Raw genomic sequence first — 21,933 nt, 5'->3', positions numbered from 1 at the left:
AAGTTATGGTCTTGCAACAGTGTGTTTGTGTGCGCGCGCGCTTATGCTTATGTTTCAGCAGAGTGTAGTGTGTGGTTATGGACGCAGCGCGTGCGGCTGTTTGTTTCCTTTCCGAGTTTGTTGTGTCAAACGTGCTGACGTCACGCGCGGCGGAGCGCCCTCGATAGCGCGTAGTACAGAAGTTTGGCGAGTGTCATGCGATTATTTGGTTTCTCGCTCAAAAGACAACCTGAGATCCTCGCATTGAACCGTCGATCCCGTTTGTCGATAGATAGCTATAAATAAATTGCGGACCAAATGTTAGCGAATTTACTCCCAGCGGCCGTTTTGGGAGATTTGTTCCGGGTTTGCGAGCTGCAGCGTGACCCAAAGTACACTTTAGAAAGTTATCGTCCTGTTTTAGCAGCTTGCATTATGCAGATCTGATCGATTAGATAAGATAAGGGTTAGAAAAAGCGAACTCGAGCGCAGATGAAATGACTGCCGCGAAGTACGGAGGCGAGGAGCTCGATTTCAGACTGACTTTTGGAGAGGACAGTCAAGCGACGGCCCCAGGCCACACAGGTAGGTGCATATGACTCCTACAACTGATTCGTATATGACTCATTACTACTAAGTCATTTCTGATGAAAAAACAAGCCATGTTGAGCGAACAGCCGTTTTATCTCTTCGCTCTCAGCTGTGAAACACTTACAGAGGAAGATATACGATAGAGTTTCACTATGAATCATGAAAATGGTTCAGTGTTTAGCGAGTCGGTTCAGTGGCTACAGTCGGTTCAGTGGCTACAGTGGGGCACTAATTCTGCCAGTTCCCCCTTTTTAAAAAAAAATAAAATAAAATAAGACTTCCGCTCATTTATGTGCAACGTGTAATTTTGCTTACGTCAACACTTCAATAATAAGATACTTGCTGCAGGATTTATTACCAGGATTTCAAGAAGAAAAAAATAAATAAAGAAATGTCAGTAGTATTTTTTTATTTATTCTACTTCAAATAAGGTGAAGGTACAGGCATGTGTATTGAACTCCACACTATTTCCTGACCATTTGCATCACATTAAATGTTTTGCTTATTTATAAGTGCTATCTGAGCTTTTTAACTTGGTTTGAAACATGATTTTATACCTGAACAGCACTTTTTCTTTTTAAGCTTTATTAAACTTAAAGTTAGATTCAGTTGACTGTGTGTGTGTGTGTGTGTGTGTGTGTGTGTGTGTGTGTGTGTATATATATATATATATATATATATATATATATATATATATATATATATATAAATAAGTAGTATGTTAGTTAAAAAAATGCTCACAACTGCCAAAACCACAGGTTAGCATTTTGACAATAACTGATTGCACTTGTATCAGAAAATTGCTGACAATAGTAGTAACAACAGCGACAACAACAACAATAATAATAATTTGTTTGATCCTGAGCTTGGGTTACTGTCTCTTTGGAGTTTCACATGATCTCCAAGTGTACGGTTTCCTCCAGGTTTCCTCCACGTTCTCCAGTTTCCCAAGCGATTCAGTTACTCTAAATTGCCCCTATCTGTGAATGTCTGTGTGCATGATGCCCCATGATAGACTATTATCTCATATCCAGTGTCCCAGGATAAGTGGCATTTGTCTTACATATATAATGTATGTGTATGTATATGTATGTGTTTATATGCACACTTGCTGCCTACTATGTATCTATCTATATCTATCTGGATGGATGGATGTCTGCATGTACATTGTCATTAGCCATAACAGTAAAACCACCTGCTAATATTGTGTAGTTCCTGCCTGTGCCAAAACACTGCTCTGGCCTCCAAAGCTCCAAGACTTCTGAAGGTGTGGTGTGGTATGTGGCACCAAGATGTTAGCAGCAGATTCTTTAATCCTGTAAGTTGAGAGGTTTGTTTTTCAGGACAAGATATTGGGAATTTGGAGGCCAACTTTGACATAATTTCGCAGTGTGTCAGGGCACATTATCCTGCTGAAATTGGCCACAGCCATTAGGGAATACTGTTGTCATGAAGGGGTGTACTTGGTCAGCAACAGTGTTAGGTAGGTGGTACATGCCAAAGTAACATCTTCATGAATGCCAGGATTATCAACAGAGCATTGCATAGAGCATCACAGTTTCAGCCAGCTTGTTTTCTTCCCATAGTGCATCCTGGTACCATCTCTTCCCCAGGTAAATGACACACATGCCCTTGGACCTCCACATGATGTAAAAGCAAAGTTGTTTCATAAAACCAGGCTGCCTTCTTCCATTGCTCTGTGGTTGGTCATTGTAAGTGCTTTTGTTAGTGGACAGGGGTCAACATGGGCACTCTGATGGGTTGCAGCTTTATGGCTCCATACACAAGTTTTCTGACATCTCTCTATTGTTGCCAGTATACATATTTTCAGCAATTTGTGCTACGGTGGGATTTGCACCTTCACTTCCTATATTCCTCAGTGACCCATACGGTGCCCACCCATAACCCTGTCGCTGGTTTTTGTTTTTTTGGACCACTTTTGGTAGATACTATCCATTGCATACTGGGGATATCCTAAAAGATCTGCTATTTTGGAGATGCTCTGACTTAATTGTCTAGCCATTTCAATTTGCTCCTTGTCACTCAGATCCTTGCATTTTTCCTGCTTTCAACGCTTCCAGAACTGAGTGATCACTTGTCACCTAATCGTTCACACTCTCACTCTTTTTATATTCTCTCTCTCTTTATATATATTTATCGGGATTTTATATATATATATATATATATATATATATATATATATATATATATATATATATATATAAAATAAAGAGAGAGAATATAAAAAGAGTGAGATTATGTTTGACCTTTTCCTGTGGCTTCACATAGTGCAGAACTGACAGAGTGAGGTTGCAAAGTCAAGTTTACACATTTACTTACACTTTTTCTAGCATTGTGAGAGTATTGTTTCAGAGCCCCTTTTTGTACCCCCTCAGTCCTGGAGGGCTGCACATTTGGGGATTTCGACCTCTTGTGTGTTCAAATAGGTGTCAGAACAAGGAAATCATCAAACATCGTTGGCTAGCTCTCCTTGACTAAAGTTTTCCCACTCTACATCTGATTTGTCTGCTGATCAGTGTGCTCTGACATTTCTTACATGCTGTGTTTGGTGTGTGTGTGTATGTGTTTGGTGTGTGTGTGTGTATGTGTGTGTGTGTGTGTGTGTGTGTGTGAATGGTGTTATTTATAGTAAACTGCTGTTGCACTGTTGACAGCACTTAGTTTGCTCACTTGTGTATTGGCTTAATAAGTGATTCTCATGATAGATTTAAGTATCCATCTTATTTAAGTATCCATTAAAAAGAAGGCTCTGTTTTTTGTAATGGACATAAAATGAAACAATATTTGTTAAATTATATATTATGTTCAAAACTTATTCATAGATATTGCACTAAAGCATTCTAATTAAAATTCATAAGTAGACTATACCATTGCACTAATGCACAATTATCACCCTTTCTTCCTTGTTGCTGTAGATGTGGGTGAAGACAATGGCCCGTCTTGCTTCCTCTTCTCTGCACTTCAACAGCCTGTTTTCCAGCAGCATCCTGAGCTGCAGTGTGTCACCCAAACATCACACTCCCAAGGCCCTCTTACCAGTAGCTATGTTGCTTCTAGCTCTGGATCCAATCCTGTGGATTCTCCAAGCCGTGTGTTTGATTGCCCCAGCATACAGATCACCTCCATCCCAACAACCTGCCAACAAGATTTGAGTGCCCAGCAACATGGTGTCCATTTGGAACAAGAAGGAGCCTCTGGTTCTCTAACATCTAGGGACCAGCTGTATTTACCTCTAGATGCATCCTATAGAGACACTTCGGCATTGTGCCCAAGTCCTTGCAGTAGCTTGTCGTCCCGCAGCTGGCTCTCAGATGCCTCCTCGTGTGAGTCTTTCTCCCATATTTATGATGATGTAGAGGCTGAGCTTACTGAAGCAGCAGCGGGTTGCAGGTTTACATCGCCACTGGTGTCACCACAGGGCTCACCTCTGCCCTCTCCTCTTGCATCACCCCAAGCATCTCCACAGGTATCTCCTATGGTGTCGCCATTTGGCTCTCCAGGCTGTGCCTACACTGAGGACCCCTGGTCTCGTTATCATCAGCAGCAACGCCCTTACTCTTATTCACTGTCACCCCATCATTCACCTTATCAGTCACCTCGCACTAGTGTTAACGAGGACACCTGGCTCAGCACCCGGCCACAGTCATCATCCTCCTCAAAACCCTCCTCTCGTCCCACTTCACCGTATGGGAAGCGCCCGTATTCCAGCGCTGATGGTATACCAGGGTCATCTTCGCCTCATCTCTCTCCCACTCCGAGCCCATCTCACTCCCCACGAGGCAGTGTGACCGATGAAACTTGGTTGGGAAGTCCTGCCGTGATGGCCGGCTACTTTCAGGCCTGTGCACCTGAAATGGACATTCCCTCTAAAACCAGACGGACTTTTCAGGGAAACAGCAGTCAGGATTGTATGGCCTTGCTGCCAGGACATGGGGATTCAGGGCTTGAGGAGAATAACCTTGTGTCCCCTTCACTGGATTCAAATATAGAAGTGTCACTGCCAACCCTGAAGAAAGAAGACATAGTGGAACACTACTTGTCAGTCCCTACACCTTTCACTTGGGGAAAGCCTAAGCAAACACACACTCCTTTGTTCAGGTATAGGACTGTTTTAATGTTATGTTCACTGCTTTCTTTTAGTTTTATTTTCTGGCTTTAAAACAAAAATGACTTGTGTGTTGTTTAATATGCTGCTTGAATGTTAAGTGATTCTTCTGATTTGTTGTCTACAGAATTGTGTGGTGAAATTGTATAGTTCAACTTTTTTTCTAACTTTCACCACATCATCTGCATGCCTTTTTGTGGCTCAGCCTACTTCTGCGTATATGTTTCTCAGGTCTACATCTTTACCCTCACTGGACTGTTCACTGCCCAGCCAGTATGGGCAATTTGAGCTAAAGTTGGAGGTCCAACCCAAACCCCACCATAGAGCCCACTATGAGACGGAGGGCAGTCGAGGGGCCATTAAAACAGTATGTGGAAGACACCCTGTTGTAAAGGTATGACTTCTTTTAATCCCAAATAGATTTGCTTAGTACTTCATGCCTGATCTAAACTGATAGCGACATGAAAGAGAAATGTTTCATATCTTCTTCTAAGAGCATAAGATGGCTACTTCCTCATTGGATAACTCATACTAAGGGTACTAACCTTACATACTAAGGTTATCTTTATTAGCCAAGATCAAACAATGTCCCAGACACTGTAGGCAAATACATGAAAATATATGTAAATATGACACGGCATACATACTGTAGGTCACTGATTCAGCACTGCTGCCATTGCCACAGCTTTAAACAGATAGTCTGAATTTGGTAAAAATGCATGTAAACACGCGTAAAAACGTGTCATACTACATTTGTGTTCTGTGCTTCAACTTATTGTAATTTGAGATGAGCATTGCTCATCAATTTTAGTGGATAATATAAATAGCAATAACACAGTGAGGTTTATTGGAGTAGCTCTTATTTGTTTTACTGTGTTCTGCTCTAAATTCTTTGTGACCGTTATGAACCACATTGTTTTATTCATTTTGAGTGTTTGATCTTGCTTAAGTCTTTTCTGACATCGTCAGTCTTTTATCTTTAGCTGCCTTGCTACGGTATAAACAACTTTTTTATTTTTTTGTATCAGCTGTAATATGTTAATTTATATATCCAAGTTCTTAAATCTTTTAGCTTTTATTGGAGCCCTGTAGTCTTTTTGATAATACTATCAGGCGAGCCATCGATCATACCATCATCTGGCGAAGTTAATGTCGTATTTGTTGATAAGTTTGTTTACATTGGTTACCTAAGATTTAATGCTAAGACATTACCAGCAGTGGAACAGATGATGACTAAGCTGTGCACTTAACATTCATTTGTAATATTACTCTTTATGTTATTTAGCGTGACCTGTTTTGAGCTATGGCTGAGAAATGCTCCGCACCCGCATAATGAGTCATTAAATCACAAGGAAACAATTTGTCTTAGTATTTGATTTTATTTAGTCATTTGCTTTTATCATAACAAGTCAGCAAATCTTTATCAGCACGACTTCGGCACAAATGGCATTTCCTGCAATACATGGCCAAAATAATAAAAAGTTAATGATGTTTTCAGTTCAGCTGCAGTAGTTGGGAATTTGTATTTTTAATCCCCCCCCCCCCCCTTTTTTTTTTGTTGACAGCTGCTTGGTTACAACGAGAAACCAGTCAGCCTCCAGATGTTCATTGGGACAGCCGACGATCGTCATGTGAGACCACATGTATTTTATCAGGTGCACAGGATAACAGGAAAAACTGTGGCCACTCTGAGTCAGGAGATGGTGATCAGCAGCACCAAAATCTTAGAGATTCCACTTCTTCCTGAAAACAACATGTCTGCGAGGTACTGGTCATAAACACTGATGAGTTACATTTACCATGCTTTGGAAAGTTCTAAACTAAGTCATGCCTTTTTTTCTAAATAAATAATCTGGGATTAAAAAAATAGTTACTAGGTGTTAATAAATTTATAAATAAAATAATATATTAATATAATATAATACATTTAACAAAAAAAGACTGCACAGTCAAGCTCTCTAAAGTGATTATTTTAATCGTGGAATGAATTTGGTGTTTCCTTTGCAGTATTGACTGTGCTGGGATTCTGAAGCTAAGAAATTCTGACATTGAATTGCGGAAGGGAGAAACCGACATTGGACGTAAGAACACACGAGTGCGAGCTGTGTTCCGTGTGCACATTCCCCAGGCTAACGGAAAAGTGCTCTCTCTGCAAGTGGCCTCCATCCCTATAGAGTGCTGTGAGTATATACTGTACACTTAATCACAGCAAAGCATGGAGACAATATGATGTCACTGCTGATGAATTGATCAGAAGGTGCGGATTAATTTTCTATAACAGCAGCTGTGACAGTAGTGCCAGCTATCATTCAGATCACATGTGTTTGTGCTGCACTGTCTTGTCTATCTTGTTTGTCTTGTCCTGCACTGTTTGCACCAGGTTGCACAGTTGCACTTTATGTGGCTGACTTACTTACTAAGTCCTTAGCCCTGTCTTTGTTTTATGTAACACCCTGATCCTGGACAGCTACTGTACTGCAACAGCTATATATGGTTGAAATGACAATAAAAGCTTTTTGACTTGACTTGACATGTTATGATTTTTATAATAACTTCTATAATAGAACTTATTTAGGATCCATGTATGTTAACTTTTTCCCACGTTCCACTGGTATTGTTTATTCTTCAGCCCAACGCTCAGCCCAGGAGCTTCCACAGATAGAGAAGTTCAGCCCAAACTGTGACTCTGTGATGGGAGGCCAGGAGCTGCTTATCAACGGCCCAAATATCACCCCAGAGTCAAAGGTCATCTTCCTGGAAAAAGGTCATGGTAAGACAGAGCTACCAGGCTAAATGATTTATAAAAAGATGCAGTGTTCTTACAACCAGTTCTTTTCCCATCTCTTTCAAGCACTTCTTTTCACCCAAAGGACTTTCTTTTACTAAAGACCTGATGTTTTATTGTTCATTCCAGATGGTAGAACTCAGTGGGAAGTGGATGCAAAAACAGTTCATGAAAAGAGTAGAGATGTACGTTTCTCTACATTTGTTGAAGATTCTCGCTGTATTGTTTTGTTTTTTTTAATAAAATATATTATTAGATTTTTTTTTTCACAGAAGTGCAAATGTATATTCAATTAATTATTATTATTTATTATTAGATATATGTGTGTACAGATTGAATAATCATAATCATTTGCCTTTATAGACTAGCATTGTGGTAAAAATCCCTCCATATCATAAGAGGATCTTGGGGTCGTCCGTGCAGGTACAGTTTTACGTCAGCAACGGGAAAAGAAAGAGGAGTCTAGTACAACGATTTACTTATGTCCCAGGTAAAGGCACAATAAACATATGTACATAAGATTGTGATAAGTTGTGCTGTATTGTAGAAAGATGTAATGCAATGTTAATATAATGCTAATGTTAATGTTGACTAGATCAATTAGAATTTTCTTTTTTTTTAGCATTGAGCTGTTCAGGAAACGAAGGGATTATTTTTAAAAAAAAACTGTATTGGCTGTTTGGATAGAAGTTATGATTACATTATCTCACTTTTAACAAGGCTTTGTCTTTTTAAGCAGTGCAAGTAAAGCAGGAATATGAAAGTATTGAAGATACTACAACTTTGGGTCATACAGAGCAGTTCAGCCCTTTGGAGCAGTGGCTCTACTCCGCAGGTCCAGTTTGTGTTCCATCCTCCAGCTACTCTCCTATGGGTTCCCCATATCTCAGTCAACATCATCATTTAGATGATGCATCTGGAGTTCACCCAATACTACACCCAGTATCACAGCAATTTGCCAAGCCCTCCCCATATCAGGGACCTCAACAAAGCCAGTCTTACAGTGGACAGCTCAATCTTCCCTGTAATGCTGTTTCAATGCAAGGAGGCAGGTCATCATCTGTTATGTCTGAGAATGTGAGCTCTGTTCTAGGAATCGGGTATCAAAACACTCCTGGTAGTGTTCATAGCATGAATCAAGTCTCTGGTCAGAGGCATAATGAGGGCCATCCCAGCCCTACCTCATTTACAACCCAGTGTGATCCAAATAGCCTCAATAACTATCAATCTGCTCAAGATTCAGGAGACCTGGGGGTGTTTCCGAAGTCCTCGTCCTCTCTAGAGGTTCTTGCCTCTGCCACAGTGCCTTCTACCTCACACTTGAACAGAGAGGTCCTTGTAAACCCAAAGTCTAATGCATCCCCTTCTCTGGCTGGTACAAGTGAAACCATAAGCTCTGGAGCGTCATTAAACCACTCCATGGATGGAAGGAGGCATAACATTAAACAGGAACCGGAAAAGGAGAAGGACCTCACCTTCCAGTCTATTGGGCTGCAGGACATCACTCTTGATGATGGTATGAATCTGGTATTCTATTAGTTATGTGAAGGTTATTTGTGATATTTCATTTACTTACATCTTACATGACTTACCATTAATTTGGTTCACAGACTTATCCAGAGCAACTTACAGATGTGTAGTCTCCATCAAAAATATACCCTCAAACTAATAATAATAGACAGCAGTGTTAGAATACTAATAATTAAAACCCTGATTGAGAGGAAAGATGCTGCAAATTCGACTTGTGAATTTCCATTTCTCACTTGGAAAATCCCAGTGACCCCTCAACAAGTACACCGTCCTATTCAGGGAACTCAAGACCCGATTTCAGTTAACAAAGCAGCACTTCTTACTTTTTAACGAGTTGTGCTCCATACACAAGTCTTTGCTATAGATTAATCAACATGCATATTCACTTGTTAAATTTTGAATATTGACTGTGTTTTGAAAAGTCACATATACCATACACCTCTCATCACAGTTAGCTGGTTATATTTTTGCTACCAACATAGACATTTCCCCACATTTGTTGCCCTAATATATATAAGTCTAAATATATACTGTAGGTCTAAAGCTACATAATTCTGAGTTCCTACTTCCTTTGTAAGTCGAATGCAGTGTACAGTGAGAAAAAATTAAAAAAGTCAAGAGAACATTATATAAATTAGACTTTCTTGTACCATCAGTAGAGAGCAGGCCGAGTCAATCCATGTGAGACATTTAAAGGAAGTGTGGTGCAGTGTGGTGTTTGATAAGTGCCTTCTGGTAGGTGGGGGCTGGTTAGTTTTTGGCTTCTTTTTGCAAGCATCAGAGTTCTTAAATCTGATGCCTGCAGTTACAGGAAGATGGTGGAGGAAGTGACTGGGGTGCTGTTTGAAAACTTGGTCCTCGGTCTAGTCTCAAGAGATATGTGTGGCAGATTATTACAGCAATGACTGCGGGATGAGACATGTGTTCATACAAATTCATACCCACCCATCATACTAAAAGATATGCCATATGCTTATGTTTGTTTACACCCAAGCAAAGACAGCTGCCACCCCCAGTGTGTGGAAACCTGTTTGGTTTGCACCTAATTATAGTCTCCAGCCTCCAGCAGTGTGGGTAAGATATAGGCCTTTGTACAGTATTGCATGAAGTCATTGTGAGCTAAATATAACACAGAGCTGAATCTTCTGTAGTTACTGATGTACAACTGCTACAGCACTGTAGAGATAAACATGGGTCATACAAAACAATCCTGCTTATTCTTCTGTAGATAATGAGTGCCGTATAGCCAAATAACGTCCTTACATATTGTCTTTGCTCATCTTCTTTCCATCTGTGACCTTGATTAGTTTCGCTGGCAGTTTGGTGGTTTATGACTAGGAGTAATCACAAACACACAATCTGTTTGCTGTAGTTTAATTAATACAGACGCAATTCTGTAAGATGCATCATCCCTGTACTTTTCGTGCTGTGTGCAAACAGGAACATTCCCCCACCCACTCTACCTGGTCTTCTGCCACTATGCCTCAGCCTCATTTTACTGTGCTGGGGAGGACAGGTGCGGTGGACTGTTTGTGCCCCCCTGATGACTGAGTGCTGTTGTTGCTTATTGTAGCCCTTTACATTACATGTAGGCACTTGTATAACCCCGAGTGAATGTTGTGTTTCATCCATCTCTCACTGTCTTTTACGGAAAAAAATATAAATGTATTTTTCTATTTGTTATACAAAATATAAATAGACTTATGTAAATTTGGGGTTTATTATCACTGTAGAACTCAATTCTGGCAGTTGTAAAGTTAAAGACAAGCAGTATGCATGGCAATGTACTGTAAGATGTCATAGCAATATATTTAACTCTTGTGCCTTTACACCTCATATCCAACTGTAACATGATGCACCCAAACTTGTGCACGTCCTCAATTACAGAGAACCGCTGTATATGTGAGACTGCATAAACAACATTGGCTCTAAAATTGTATGGCAAAATAAACACAAAACTATATGGATTTATTTGGACTGTCAGTACTGTATAAATATCAGAGTCCCCAGTCTGGTTGTCTGTACTATATGCTCCCAAAGTATTCTTAAATAAACACTATAGAAGGCTGAAGTTGCTTATTCGTAAATTAACTTGCATGATATGATTTAATAATATTCAGCCTTTTTTAAGCAAAGGAAAGTCACTACCAATGCATTTTTATCTTGTTTTAAACCAAATTTTGGTAACAAAAATGACCAAAAAACAACCAAAAAGAAAAAAACATTCACCATAATCTCTTAAAGATTTAAGCATTCTTATCATTCTTATCATCTCTTTTCTATCTTTTCAGTGAGTGAGATCATAGTGAGAGATTTGTTCCAGAGACCGGATTCGGCACCGGATGGATGTTCCTAGCTTAAAGTAGCCACACTGAGAAATCACTATCATTACGTAAACGGGAACGCAGCACTGTAGATGCAGGATCTAGAGTATGTACTCTGACTGCCACTAAAAAGTGAATGAATAAATTAATGTGTTATGAATATTGCTGTATATTATGCTGATTTTAAAGCTATGCTAGGTGATAGCCTATCTTGGCAAATGTGAATGATCTGCCTGAGACTTTTTTTTATATTAAGGACTCTTTTGCTGGCATTAATGTGCCTATTGATAAGGTGCCTTAAGTGTAAAACATTCATATCTTTGTAAATGTTGACTGTGAAGCGTATTTAAAAACTATGCAAAGTGGTTTTATAAACAAAATATTTTACAATAGCTGCATAGGATCATTTGGACTGTTACACTGTCAGCTCATTGTGTTAGTTTTTCATATTTCTGTTTTTTTTATGTGTAATTTGACTTCGTTGTGACTTAGTTGCAGAATTGATATTAATTTGTCATGCTTTCACGTACTGAACCCATTAATTGAGACACGTATTTGTCTATGTTTTAAGTGATTGTTTCCCAGAACCCAGGTTTGTATTTATAAATTTATATGAAACATTATGGTACATGAGATGTTTTATTGAAATTTATATTGGTTTTGTGGAAATAAAGAAATTTGTCCCTGTATTCTCTGAACATAATACCTGGTTTTAACATTATTTACACTATTATAAAGAAAGTCTTTGTGTACATATACTGTACAGTACAAGCCTAGCCTAGTGGTTTCTTTGTTCTAACTTATTTTTGTTGAAGTGATAGAACACTGGTTATCATTGCTGCCTTCCAGCTTCAATTTGATCATCTTCTCATGTCTTTTGGCTCTCAGTTGGTTTGGTTTTTCTCTGGGTTCTGCATTTTCCTCCAATTACTCTTAGGTGTGTGTGTGCACACACACGCATTTTGGTTGGTGTAATAAATAACCGCCCCTCCACCACATCCCTTGGTAATCCAGCATCATTTCAGATACCCTGACATCTTGAACCATTTGTACTGACATCTCTGTTCAGCCAAAAGGTCATATCACTATATATAAAAGATCTAAAATATCCCTTCTGCATTGCTGCCCTGGTACAAAATATAAAACATGGAAAAACAATGCCACAGTATGACATAATTCTATATAAAAATAAAATAAATAAGACTTACTGTACATTATTATATTTTACCAAATTACCCCATATTTTATGTTACCCCGTTCCCACCCCTACGTACAATAAGCTCTGCCACAGAACCTAGTGTTTAAAGTTAACATGCTGGCAAGAGCATCAGTAATGACTGCCATAACATCACTTTGAAACAAAACTTGTAAGATGCAAAAGATGCAAAATTCAGCTAACATTGATGTCTACGAGTACAATCACCATGCTTTTTTCTTTGTAATAAATACACTATCATGAGCACTGACATTAGTATGTTATCATTGAGTAATGCAATTTGCGTTACAAGGTAGGCAATTCAGCATATAAAGATTTATTAGGATGCTATTACTTTCCCTTTTCTTTGCATTGCATTATGTAAAGCTGGACATTTAAACAATCTACATATTATTTTTTTTCCCATTAAGTATTTTCAAAGACAATGAAATGATCATTTAAACTGTATTAAGCCATGAGACGTTGCTTGATGAATGTGTAGTATTAAACATATTTACTTTTCTATACATATAAAAGAACAGTGACTCTTACAGGTTATATAGTGTGTAGAAATATAATTGACTTTTCTATAATAAAATTATTATAAGAAAATACATTTTATAGGTTTTATTTTGTTTTATTTGTTATAAAGTAGCTATTGATGTTTTTCATAGATGTTAATAGCCGTATTAAACTGTCTATTATAAACCTCAGGAAAAATATCGTTCTTTTTTTTGGTCATTGCTTAGTTTTTTCTTAGTCTTATTTTGAAAGTAGATGTAATAACAATGTCAAAAATTACACGAACGATAAGTTTGATCCAAAAATTACACTATTTAGTGATATTCAAAGTAGTCAAAAGTTTGCTTCAAAACATCACAGTTGATGTTCAGAGGCTCTGATGGTTGATTCCGAATATCGTTCTAATTCTGCAACACGTGTCACGTGCAATCTTGCGTCAGCACCAGAAGAACACGTGACGTATAAGGGGGGGGGGGGGGCAAGTGAAACTCGGAGAAACGACTGGAACAACAAAACAAGAGGCTACAACCTACTGATGCGTCTCAAATGATCATTCAGACATCATCTTCGAGTGTACTAGGGCGAAAGAGGCACGGGGGTGTGACGTGTCCTTCTCTTCATCCGTTTAGTTCATAATAATCCTTTTAAGAATATTAGTCTTAGCGAGCTGAAACCTTTGGACATCTTGTTAGCATGTTAGCTTGTTAGCATGTTAGCCTGACAGCTAGCTGTGGATAAACGGGGTATTAATTCTGTATCAGTGTTTCTTCACTGCTGAAACTACCGTCGCTCGATTTGGAAAACAACAGTCGTGTTAATCTGTAGGGATAAGACTAAAAACGGACAAGAATAAAAATAAATAAGAGAGATTAGTTAAATCCGTCATTGTATTGTAATTCTCGTTAAAGAGTCGGTTGTTTGCACGTAAACCGAGTCTTATCCAACCAAGTGAATCTTTATGTGTAGCTTAAATACTAAAATATAATATATCGGTACTATTTGCATCTACTAATAGGTTGTTAAAAAATAGTATTTTTATTTGATTTATAAAGTTTGTTAGCTAAACAGTGTGTGCATAGCCCAGTTTAAAGAGCAGCCTGTGTAGTTTGGACGCTGGACACTGCTGCCATGCCTTTGGTGTTTCTGGAGAGATTTCCATGGCCCAGTTTGCGGACTTACACTGTTTTGAGTGTAGTGCTGCTGGCTGGGACTTTGTTCAGTTCCTACACGACTGAAGCTCCATCTGCAGAAGATCAGAGCAGCTCTATAGATGACATTAAAGTGAAGCAAGCTGACAGTAATGACAGTCTGATCAACTATATACTGCGCAATCTCATCACTGACAGCTTGTTTGTTTGGGTTCGTAAAATACACATCTTGAACTGTTCCTTTGTATTCTCATGTATGAGCAGGAGAATAGAGATGAAGTGAACTGCATGTCTTTCTCAGGTTCTAGTGAATACTGCTTGCTGTGTCCTTATGCTGATTGCCAAAGTGATACAGTGCATTGTTTTCGGTCCTCTGAGGGTCAGTGAGAAACAGGTAAGTTCAGATTGTTGGGTGAGCGAATATCCTCATGAAATACAAAACCTTCTACTACAGTAAATCAGTGCACATTTCACTCATTGCAATCATAGATTGTATGTATGACTTTTAACAATTCAGATTTTTGGTATGTCTATGTAGATAAGCATTGTCACTGTTTTGTGTTCAATTAGCTTTGAAAATGTGAGTGACCTTTAAATCAATCAAAAGTAAAAAATAATAGATATTATGTTTGGAGGCATTTATGTATAATACCTAAAATATACTAATGTTAGTATTCAATGCACATATGCCCTGTTTTATCAATCCAGAAATAAATTCTTCATACATGTGGCTTGACTTGGCCAGCTATTTTAATTCTCAAACTTTACCTGTGGTACTTGTGGATGTGGCAGAAACTTTATATGGTTGCAGTGTTATCACTCTGTCTCTGAGTTCTTGCGTTAACTTATTAAAATATCTTTCAATGAAATTTACATCAACCCTAGTTCACAATTAAACTTTCCTTCATCTGTGTCCATTCTTTTCCCAACAGCACTTGAAGGACAAGTTCTGGAACTTCATCTTTTATAAATTCATCTTCATATTTGGGGTGCTGAATGTGCAGACCGTTGAAGAGGTGGTGCTGTGGTGTTTATGGTTTGCTGTTCTAATCTTCCTTCATCTCATGGTCCAACTCTGTAAAGATCGCTTTGAATATGTGAGTTGAAGTAAAGCTTTCAGTGAAACATAATCTGCTTGTATTTATACTTTTATGTTAAATGGTCTCAGTCTGTTTCTTGGACCTTCAGCATATAGCATGACTGTGGTGTAATAGGAACTGCAACATTGGTTGCATTGGGGCCCTGAGGTCAGACTTTAAGGCCTTTATCTATGCACAGTGGTAGAAACTGTAACCTGCCTAATGTTGTTAATTTGTTTTTGTTTTTTTCTTGCTTCGTGTGTAACCCAAGTAGGGAATGTTATGATCTTGTTTGTTTGTACAAACAGAACTGATGGGAGTACAGAGAGTAGTACAGACATTATTTTGTGATTGCTCCTTAAATCTTATGTTATTTTCAATGAAAACATTTTTGATGTTTTTTGAACGGTATAATGAAGCCAGTACAAACATTCCCATATCTGTCTTTTGTTAACCTCATTAACATCTGTTTTTTTAGCTGTCTTTTTCTCCAACAACTCCAATGAGCAGTCATGTGCGAGTTCTGGCCCTGCTGGTGTCCATGCTGCTGTGCTGTGGGGGTCTAGCGGTGCTCTGTATCCCTGGTGACTATCTCCAGAACATGCATTCTGTTGCTTTTATGGCTGCTGAGGTAGGAAGCGTTCAGCTTCTGTTCTACTTTACATCAGTTGAGAGAGTGTTAAATACTTTAGGAATAAGATGTCATTTTTGCCTTTCTTCCTCACAGTGTTTACTTGTTACTGTGCGCACTGGACATGTTATTACGAGGTAAGCATTTTGCGTGTCTTAGTTTCCAATATAAGCATGCCATCTAAGCTGTGTCATTTGGAGACTGTGAAACTGGAGCTGTGTAGCTCTCTCAGGTTTCTGTGCATGCAGGGAAAAACAGCACTGAGGATTTGCTACTGCTTTTTGTAGGTACTCGATTCACTTGTGGGACCTGAACCATGAAGGCACCTGGGAAAGCAAAGGCACATATGTCTACTATACTGACTTCATTATGGAGCTCACTCTCCTCTGCCTAGACCTGATGCATCACATCCACATGCTGGTGAGTTTTTAACAGTCCTTTATTGGTATTATTTTCTTTAAAGTATTTTATTTAACTTGATATCTTCAGACACCATGTATAAACTATATTCAACATTGGGATGAACAAATCATAAATGTATTATTTAGCCCACAGGGCACATATAAGCTCTACTTTGCTGTCCAGTCCTATGTTTTGGTTTCTTGGAAATGTAGTAACTGTCAGATAAAAGCTAATGTAGCATTAGCTAGTTAGTTTAGCTAAGGCAAGGGAGATAAATTAATTTATGATCTTATTACACAGTTTGTGTAATTACACAGATGTGGTGTCCTCATTAAATGTAAAAGATTTTTCCTCAACACATTTATTTATCAGATCTATTTACCTGAACCTTGGACTATGTTTTGCTCAGTTTTTCCAGTGTTTCACTGTTTTCACATACCTGCACATTTATGGTTCTGTAAAGAACATCTGTTATTAGTGTACACATGTTTATCCACCTAGTAAAGCTATTCTGCTTTTGACCAGTTTATGCCTTGGCTGATGTGTCAAGGCCAGCAGGGGTTGATGGAATAGTGACAGCATTAGTTACATTATACAGCATTATATTATACAGCATTATAGTTACAGCATTGAGGTGTGCTGTGCCACTATGAAACAAAATAAGGTTAAAATGAGATGAATTTTTTTTGGCAAAAGTCAGTAAAAAGTGTAGTTTGTCACAAATGTCTTTTCCATTGGACAACTACAAAATTAAACAAGTGAAAAAAATCAGTAAAGTAGTAGTTGGCATGGTAGATGTTGTTGTGTATAGAGCTACAGGTTAGAACCTGAGCTTGGTTTAGTCTCTGTAAAGGTTCTGTGCATGTTCTCCTCATGTCTACATCTGTTTCCTCTGGGTTCTGATGTCCTAATATCTCCCTAAATGTGTCCAGTGTAATTGCTGATATAAAGATAAATTGCCCTTTGGCCTGAATGTGTGTACAGTGTCCTGCTATTGTCTGTCGTCCAGTCGAGTGTTTGTTTGAATTTTTCTTCTGGCTCAGCAAACCTCAATTTGAGATGTAGTCAGTTACATTAAATGATATCAAAGTTCTGTAATTTTTCAAATGTATAGTTGGCTTTTATGGATGCTTTCTGGCTGTTTTGACCATTAGCTTGCTCAGTCAAATAAAAAATGACAAAAAAGCTGTCTTAGATTTGCCCTTTCATCATCTTTTTTGAAGCCATTATAAAGATCACATTAAAGGTATCTTTTATGAAGATAAAGGAAACAAGAACAGCCATAAGTTAGAAGAATTATGAGGACAATTTCTGCATAAGCCATGTCTAGACAGTGCAGTGGTTATTAAACTTGTACAAATTAAAACACTCAATTTATTTTTAGCAGTTGCTTTCAAATTTCAACTTTGCTCTTTCTCTTAGCTCTTTGGAAATATCTGGCTGTCGATGGCCAGCCTGGTGATCTTTATGCAGCTTCGCTACCTCTTCCATGAGGTGCAGAGGAGAATCCGTCGCCACAAGAACTACTTGCGTGTCATTGACAATATGGAGTCCAGGTTAGAAAGCCATTTTGCCTATTTTCTGAAGTTGTTGTGTGTCTAGTTTTAGTTTGGTATCTGAGTTGTTTGCTTTTCTGCTATTTGCAGATTTGCAGTAGCAACTCCAGATGAGCTTCTTGCCAATAATGATGACTGTGCAATCTGCTGGGACTCTATGACCTCAGCACGGAAATTGCCCTGCGGACACCTTTTTCATAGGTAAGCCATCTACAGTATTGAGAGAGGGGCATAAACTGTCACAGAGATATGCTCATGATACCATATATGATTTTCTCATGTATATGCCTGTGTATGTATGTACACGTAGTTCATGTCTGCGCTCATGGCTAGAGCAAGACACATCCTGTCCAACATGCCGCACGTCACTGAACATTAACGAGGGCGTGAGAGAGAGGGAGGTTGGGCAGAGGGCACCAGCTGATGACAACATGGCGGCAGCGCCTGTAAATGATGTCCGGCCTCACCTCAACCAGCACAACCATTTCTTTCACTTTGATGGTATGTGCAGTCATTTCACACATTATTATCAGGGTTTGGTGTATTTGCATGCTTAATATTTGCATCACATGTCTTCATTGAAGCTGCTCAGGTATATAAAACATGTCTGAATATACAGAGTGAGTAAATGTATTTGGTCTGGTGCCCACCAGAATTGTAATGTATATGTGTTTGATGTTATTTCTAAATCATCTTAAACTAAGCCATTCAATGTCACCCTGTTTTAAATTTGTAAGCAAATACTGTGGCATGTCCAGTATTTTTTATTTATTTATTTTTTTATCCAACAACTCATTTAATTCCTAATTTTCCCACTCGTATTAGGCTCACGAATTGCTAGCTGGCTTCCAAGCTTCTCTGTGGAAGTTATGCATACAACCAACATCCTGAGCATTGCTCAAGTCAACAACTCGCAGCTCAGTACAATGGTGAGCGATGTCTGTCCATATTTATTTATGCTTTAAGCTGTGCTGCAGTATTAATTATGCCGTCTGTGGCATACATTTTTGGTTGCATTTTTAATATCTTAAAATGTTTACCATAAGAAGGTTTTTGCTGGTTGTTTTAGGCCCATCAGATACAGGAGATGTTCCCTCAGGTTCCTTACCATTTGGTGCTGCATGATTTGCAGCTCACTCGCTCTGTGGAAGTCACAACTGACAACATCCTGGAGGGTAGGATTCAGGTGCCCTTCCCTGCCCAGGTAAAGTTCTCATGAAAAGAAAGAATAAAAATATGATAGCTGCTGTTCCTCCCAAAGAAAGGCAATCCTGCCAAAGATATGTGCAAAACAAGTGTCCCGGTGTCACTATCCATAGCCCTTTAGCTGTACCTGCAATGGCCATTTATTATTGTATCGGCTATTATTAGTCAAACTAGGGTGGAAGTTATTTTGAACAAGCTGCTTGCATGGGGAAATTAGGTTTACATATTTTTTTGGTGAATGAAGGGCATAATATCTGGCTTGCAGTAGAATGTAATATAACTGTAACTCAAAAATTAAATTAAAAGGAAGTTTCCCAACTTGGGCTACTTTTCTTAGTCCCTGGAGCGACCACCTGTTCAGGAGAGCTCAGCCCCAGAAGAGTCTGTAGGAGCCAGTGGGGATTCAGAGCCAACCGTAGAGACAGAGGACCTTGAGGTGCGAGGCAGCCGCTTCTCAAAATCTTCAGATGAGAGAGAGAGGATGCTGCGCCAGAGGAAAGAGGAGCTGCTGCATAGAGCACGCAGGTCTACTAATACTCCTTAATGATCTTTTTCTTGCTGCCCATATTAAGTGGGTGAATTGTATTTTTAAGGTGTTTTTAATTCCACATGTTAACTATGATATTGTACAGTCTATGACACAAATCAGAATCATATTCTGGGTTTTATTCCTACAGACGCTATCTGACAAAAAGCAATGTAGACGACGCTTTTTTTTTCTCTGTTGCTGACTCTAAAGAGGAGGATGATAACGTCGTACCCGCTCTTGAAGAAGAGGGCTTCATTTCAGACACTGTGACTGTTCGGCGCAGGATGCTGGCAGCTGCAGCCGAGCGACGTATACACAGGCATTCAGACACACCCATCTGAGAGGGTGACACATCGGTGACTCCTGTCGTTCTGCCACATTTCTATCTTCCCATGGTTGTGTCTGTGAAGGGGAAGGTAGCTCTTTGTCACTTTCTTCTCATATGAAGCCAAAACATGCATTACACACATCTGTGCCATGATCCAGCCATGGCCAGTCTGTAGCAGACCAGCTGTGTGTCTGATAGGTTTCAGTGTTTTAAAACATTTCTATCGTGCACTTTTCATGTGACATGCCAGCTTGGCTGTGTCAGTGCATGTGTCATTTATACCTTTTTAAAATGTTAAGTTACTAATCGGTCTAAACAACAATGGGCTAATCAGTAGAGTTCAGAACACAAATTTAAACCTGACTCCTGGAAGTTCCTCGACCGAGTTCTTTCAGGACCACAGCAGTGCAAGTGTTGCTTTACATTTATTTTAGTTTGAGAAGGTTGCCTTTAGCTGTTTGTTCAAACTGTTCTGTTGTCAAGTGTGACTTTTAAACTCTGAGCTTTATGAAGTCTAGTTTCAGTGATTGTACCTTAAGCACAGGCTAAACTTGAGAAACCTGGTTAAGCTTGAGCTAAAGAAAATTATTGGCATGTTTGGCAAATTTAAAATTTGCTGTGTCTGTAGGGGAGATTTTTCTGGTTCAGAAAAAAGGTCTTTAACTCTTCCAATTTTGGAGAGCTTATTAGAAATTGTAAGACATAACATGGTTAACTTCTCCCAGCAGTGTCATGCTTCAGACGTGTGTGTCATTTTGCACTGATTTGAATGCCTGTGTTTAAACTCAATCCACATTTAGGGTGTGTTGAACACTACAAACTGCCAGTCAGCTTTCTATTGGAGTTGTTCATCAATTGAGCAGCTTGGGGTTTTTTTTTGTGTATCAATCGTGTAGCTTTGTGTTATGATCTCTTGTCAAGTTTTTGCTTTGGTGTTTGCATTTGGTTGTGTTGCATCAATGATTCATAGCTTTGTAAGCAACAGCAAAATGTTACTTAACATGCTATTACTCTGTCTTATTGTATGTAAGAGAAGCATGACCTGAGCTGTTCAGATTTGATCAGGGTACATGAAGACGTAATGAGGGGCTCTATTATTTTGTTTGGGATTCTGCTTATAGTTGAGGGTAGGACAATTTTCCAATTCAGCATGAGTGGCAAAACTTGTCAGCTTTTGTTTAATTATTTTTACTAATTTCTAATATTTTTCAGCTTAAGGGAGAAAGATCTATTTTGCATAATATAAAAAACTTTTTAAATAAAATGAATGTGTTTAGCCTGGTATTCTACCACTGAAGCATACGCAAGGATTCACCTAGCATTCCCACAGTAAATGCAGAGTGGATATGTGGCTTATTATTTTGACTTAAGTGATCCTGCTTTATAAGAACTTTTAAATTGCTTACCATTTAATTCATTTCTTTCATTTTTGTCATCTGTTTTTTGCCTCTTTCTATGCATGAACTCATCGCTTATATTGCCTAACAAAGTATTTCCAAAGAAACCACAAGTCATTTTTACCTGAGGTTTGAAATTGTGATCGGTTTTTCTAGCGATAAAGGTCAGGTTTGGAGCTCTAGCCTGTGCTCTTATAGTTGTACCTTTGATCAGTGTTTCTGTCCCTGAGAAACGTGGAAGCATCTGAACTGTAGTGTCTCCACAAAACTATTCACATACATTGTCATTGCTGTTCACATGTGGTTTACTTCTTACTGACCTTGTATACTAAATCTGAACTGTCTGAATGCTTTTTCAATTGATTTTTCCCCATTTGTGCCTAAATTCACCCATCAGTTGAACTGTAAATAATTTTGTAATAAAGACTGTATAATAATTGTTAAATGACCCTATATAAAATAAAATTCAGAATTAATGAACATTTTGTGCTGTCACTGTTGGTTGTTTTCTGGTTTGATCTGTCTGTCAGTTTTTTGTGTGTCTAAAATATTGTTCAGTTCTCAGCCCAAATGAAGCTGATGGATACAGCTGTATGAGTTCTCTA

General features: G+C 38.7%; 2 protein-coding genes across 5 annotated transcripts; both read left to right on the top strand.

The window, feature by feature from the left end:
• Positions 1-52: 52 nt before the first annotated feature.
• Positions 53-12,038, top strand: nfatc3b (nuclear factor of activated T cells 3b). Of its 4 annotated transcripts, XM_047820064.1 has the most exons (11): positions 2,005-2,053; positions 2,157-2,183; positions 3,507-4,689; positions 4,928-5,090; positions 6,262-6,461; positions 6,704-6,876; positions 7,326-7,466; positions 7,611-7,666; positions 7,845-7,971; positions 8,218-8,997; positions 11,303-12,038. In XM_047820064.1, exons 1-11 carry the CDS (start codon positions 2,020-2,022, stop codon positions 11,365-11,367), a joined length of 2,949 nt encoding a protein of 982 aa, XP_047676020.1. In that variant the 5' UTR covers positions 2,005-2,019; the 3' UTR covers positions 11,368-12,038. The 4 variants fall into 4 exon arrangements, with proteins under 4 accessions (XP_027029008.1, XP_047676020.1, XP_047676019.1 ...); XM_027173207.2 differs by lacking the exons at positions 2,005-2,053; positions 2,157-2,183 and adding an exon at positions 53-564; XM_047820063.1 differs by lacking the exon at positions 2,005-2,053 and having other exon boundaries at positions 2,069-2,183; positions 8,221-8,997.
• A 1,483-nt stretch (positions 12,039-13,521) lies between these two features.
• On the top strand, positions 13,522-21,808 carry amfra (autocrine motility factor receptor a). The gene is made up of 13 exons (XM_027173369.2): positions 13,522-14,411; positions 14,502-14,594; positions 15,133-15,297; positions 15,758-15,910; positions 16,007-16,047; positions 16,198-16,330; positions 17,735-17,868; positions 17,959-18,069; positions 18,179-18,369; positions 18,694-18,797; positions 18,938-19,072; positions 19,412-19,599; positions 19,752-21,808. The coding sequence occupies exons 1-13, from the start codon at positions 14,181-14,183 to the stop codon at positions 19,942-19,944; spliced, it is 1,872 nt and encodes a 623-aa protein (XP_027029170.1). The 5' UTR covers positions 13,522-14,180; the 3' UTR covers positions 19,945-21,808.
• Positions 21,809-21,933: the final 125 nt, after the last annotated feature.

Source organism: Tachysurus fulvidraco, chromosome 10 (assembly GCF_022655615.1).
Source record: "Tachysurus fulvidraco isolate hzauxx_2018 chromosome 10, HZAU_PFXX_2.0, whole genome shotgun sequence".
NCBI classification, from domain to species: Eukaryota; Metazoa; Chordata; class Actinopteri; order Siluriformes; family Bagridae; genus Tachysurus; species Tachysurus fulvidraco.
Note: the sequence above shows the minus strand (reverse complement) of the source record. Positions and strands in the feature narration are given on the sequence as shown.

Excerpts from the sequence above, each read along its gene's own strand:
- amfra (XM_027173369.2), top strand. The coding sequence starts at position 14,181 with ATGCCTTTGGTGTTTCTGGAGAGATTTCCATGGCCCAGTTTGCGGACT. Across the intron at positions 14,412-14,501 it reads CTGACAGCTTGTTTGTTTGG|GTTCTAGTGAATACTGCTTG; the intron begins GTTCGTAAAATA and ends TGTCTTTCTCAG. Across the intron at positions 19,073-19,411 it reads AGGTGCCCTTCCCTGCCCAG|TCCCTGGAGCGACCACCTGT; the intron begins GTAAAGTTCTCA and ends TACTTTTCTTAG.
- nfatc3b (XM_047820062.1), top strand. The coding sequence starts at position 2,084 with ATGAATGCCAGGATTATCAACAGAGCATTGCATAGAGCATCACAGTTT. Across the intron at positions 6,462-6,703 it reads GAAAACAACATGTCTGCGAG|TATTGACTGTGCTGGGATTC; the intron begins GTACTGGTCATA and ends TTTCCTTTGCAG. Across the intron at positions 8,998-11,302 it reads GGACATCACTCTTGATGATG|TGAGTGAGATCATAGTGAGA; the intron begins GTATGAATCTGG and ends CTATCTTTTCAG.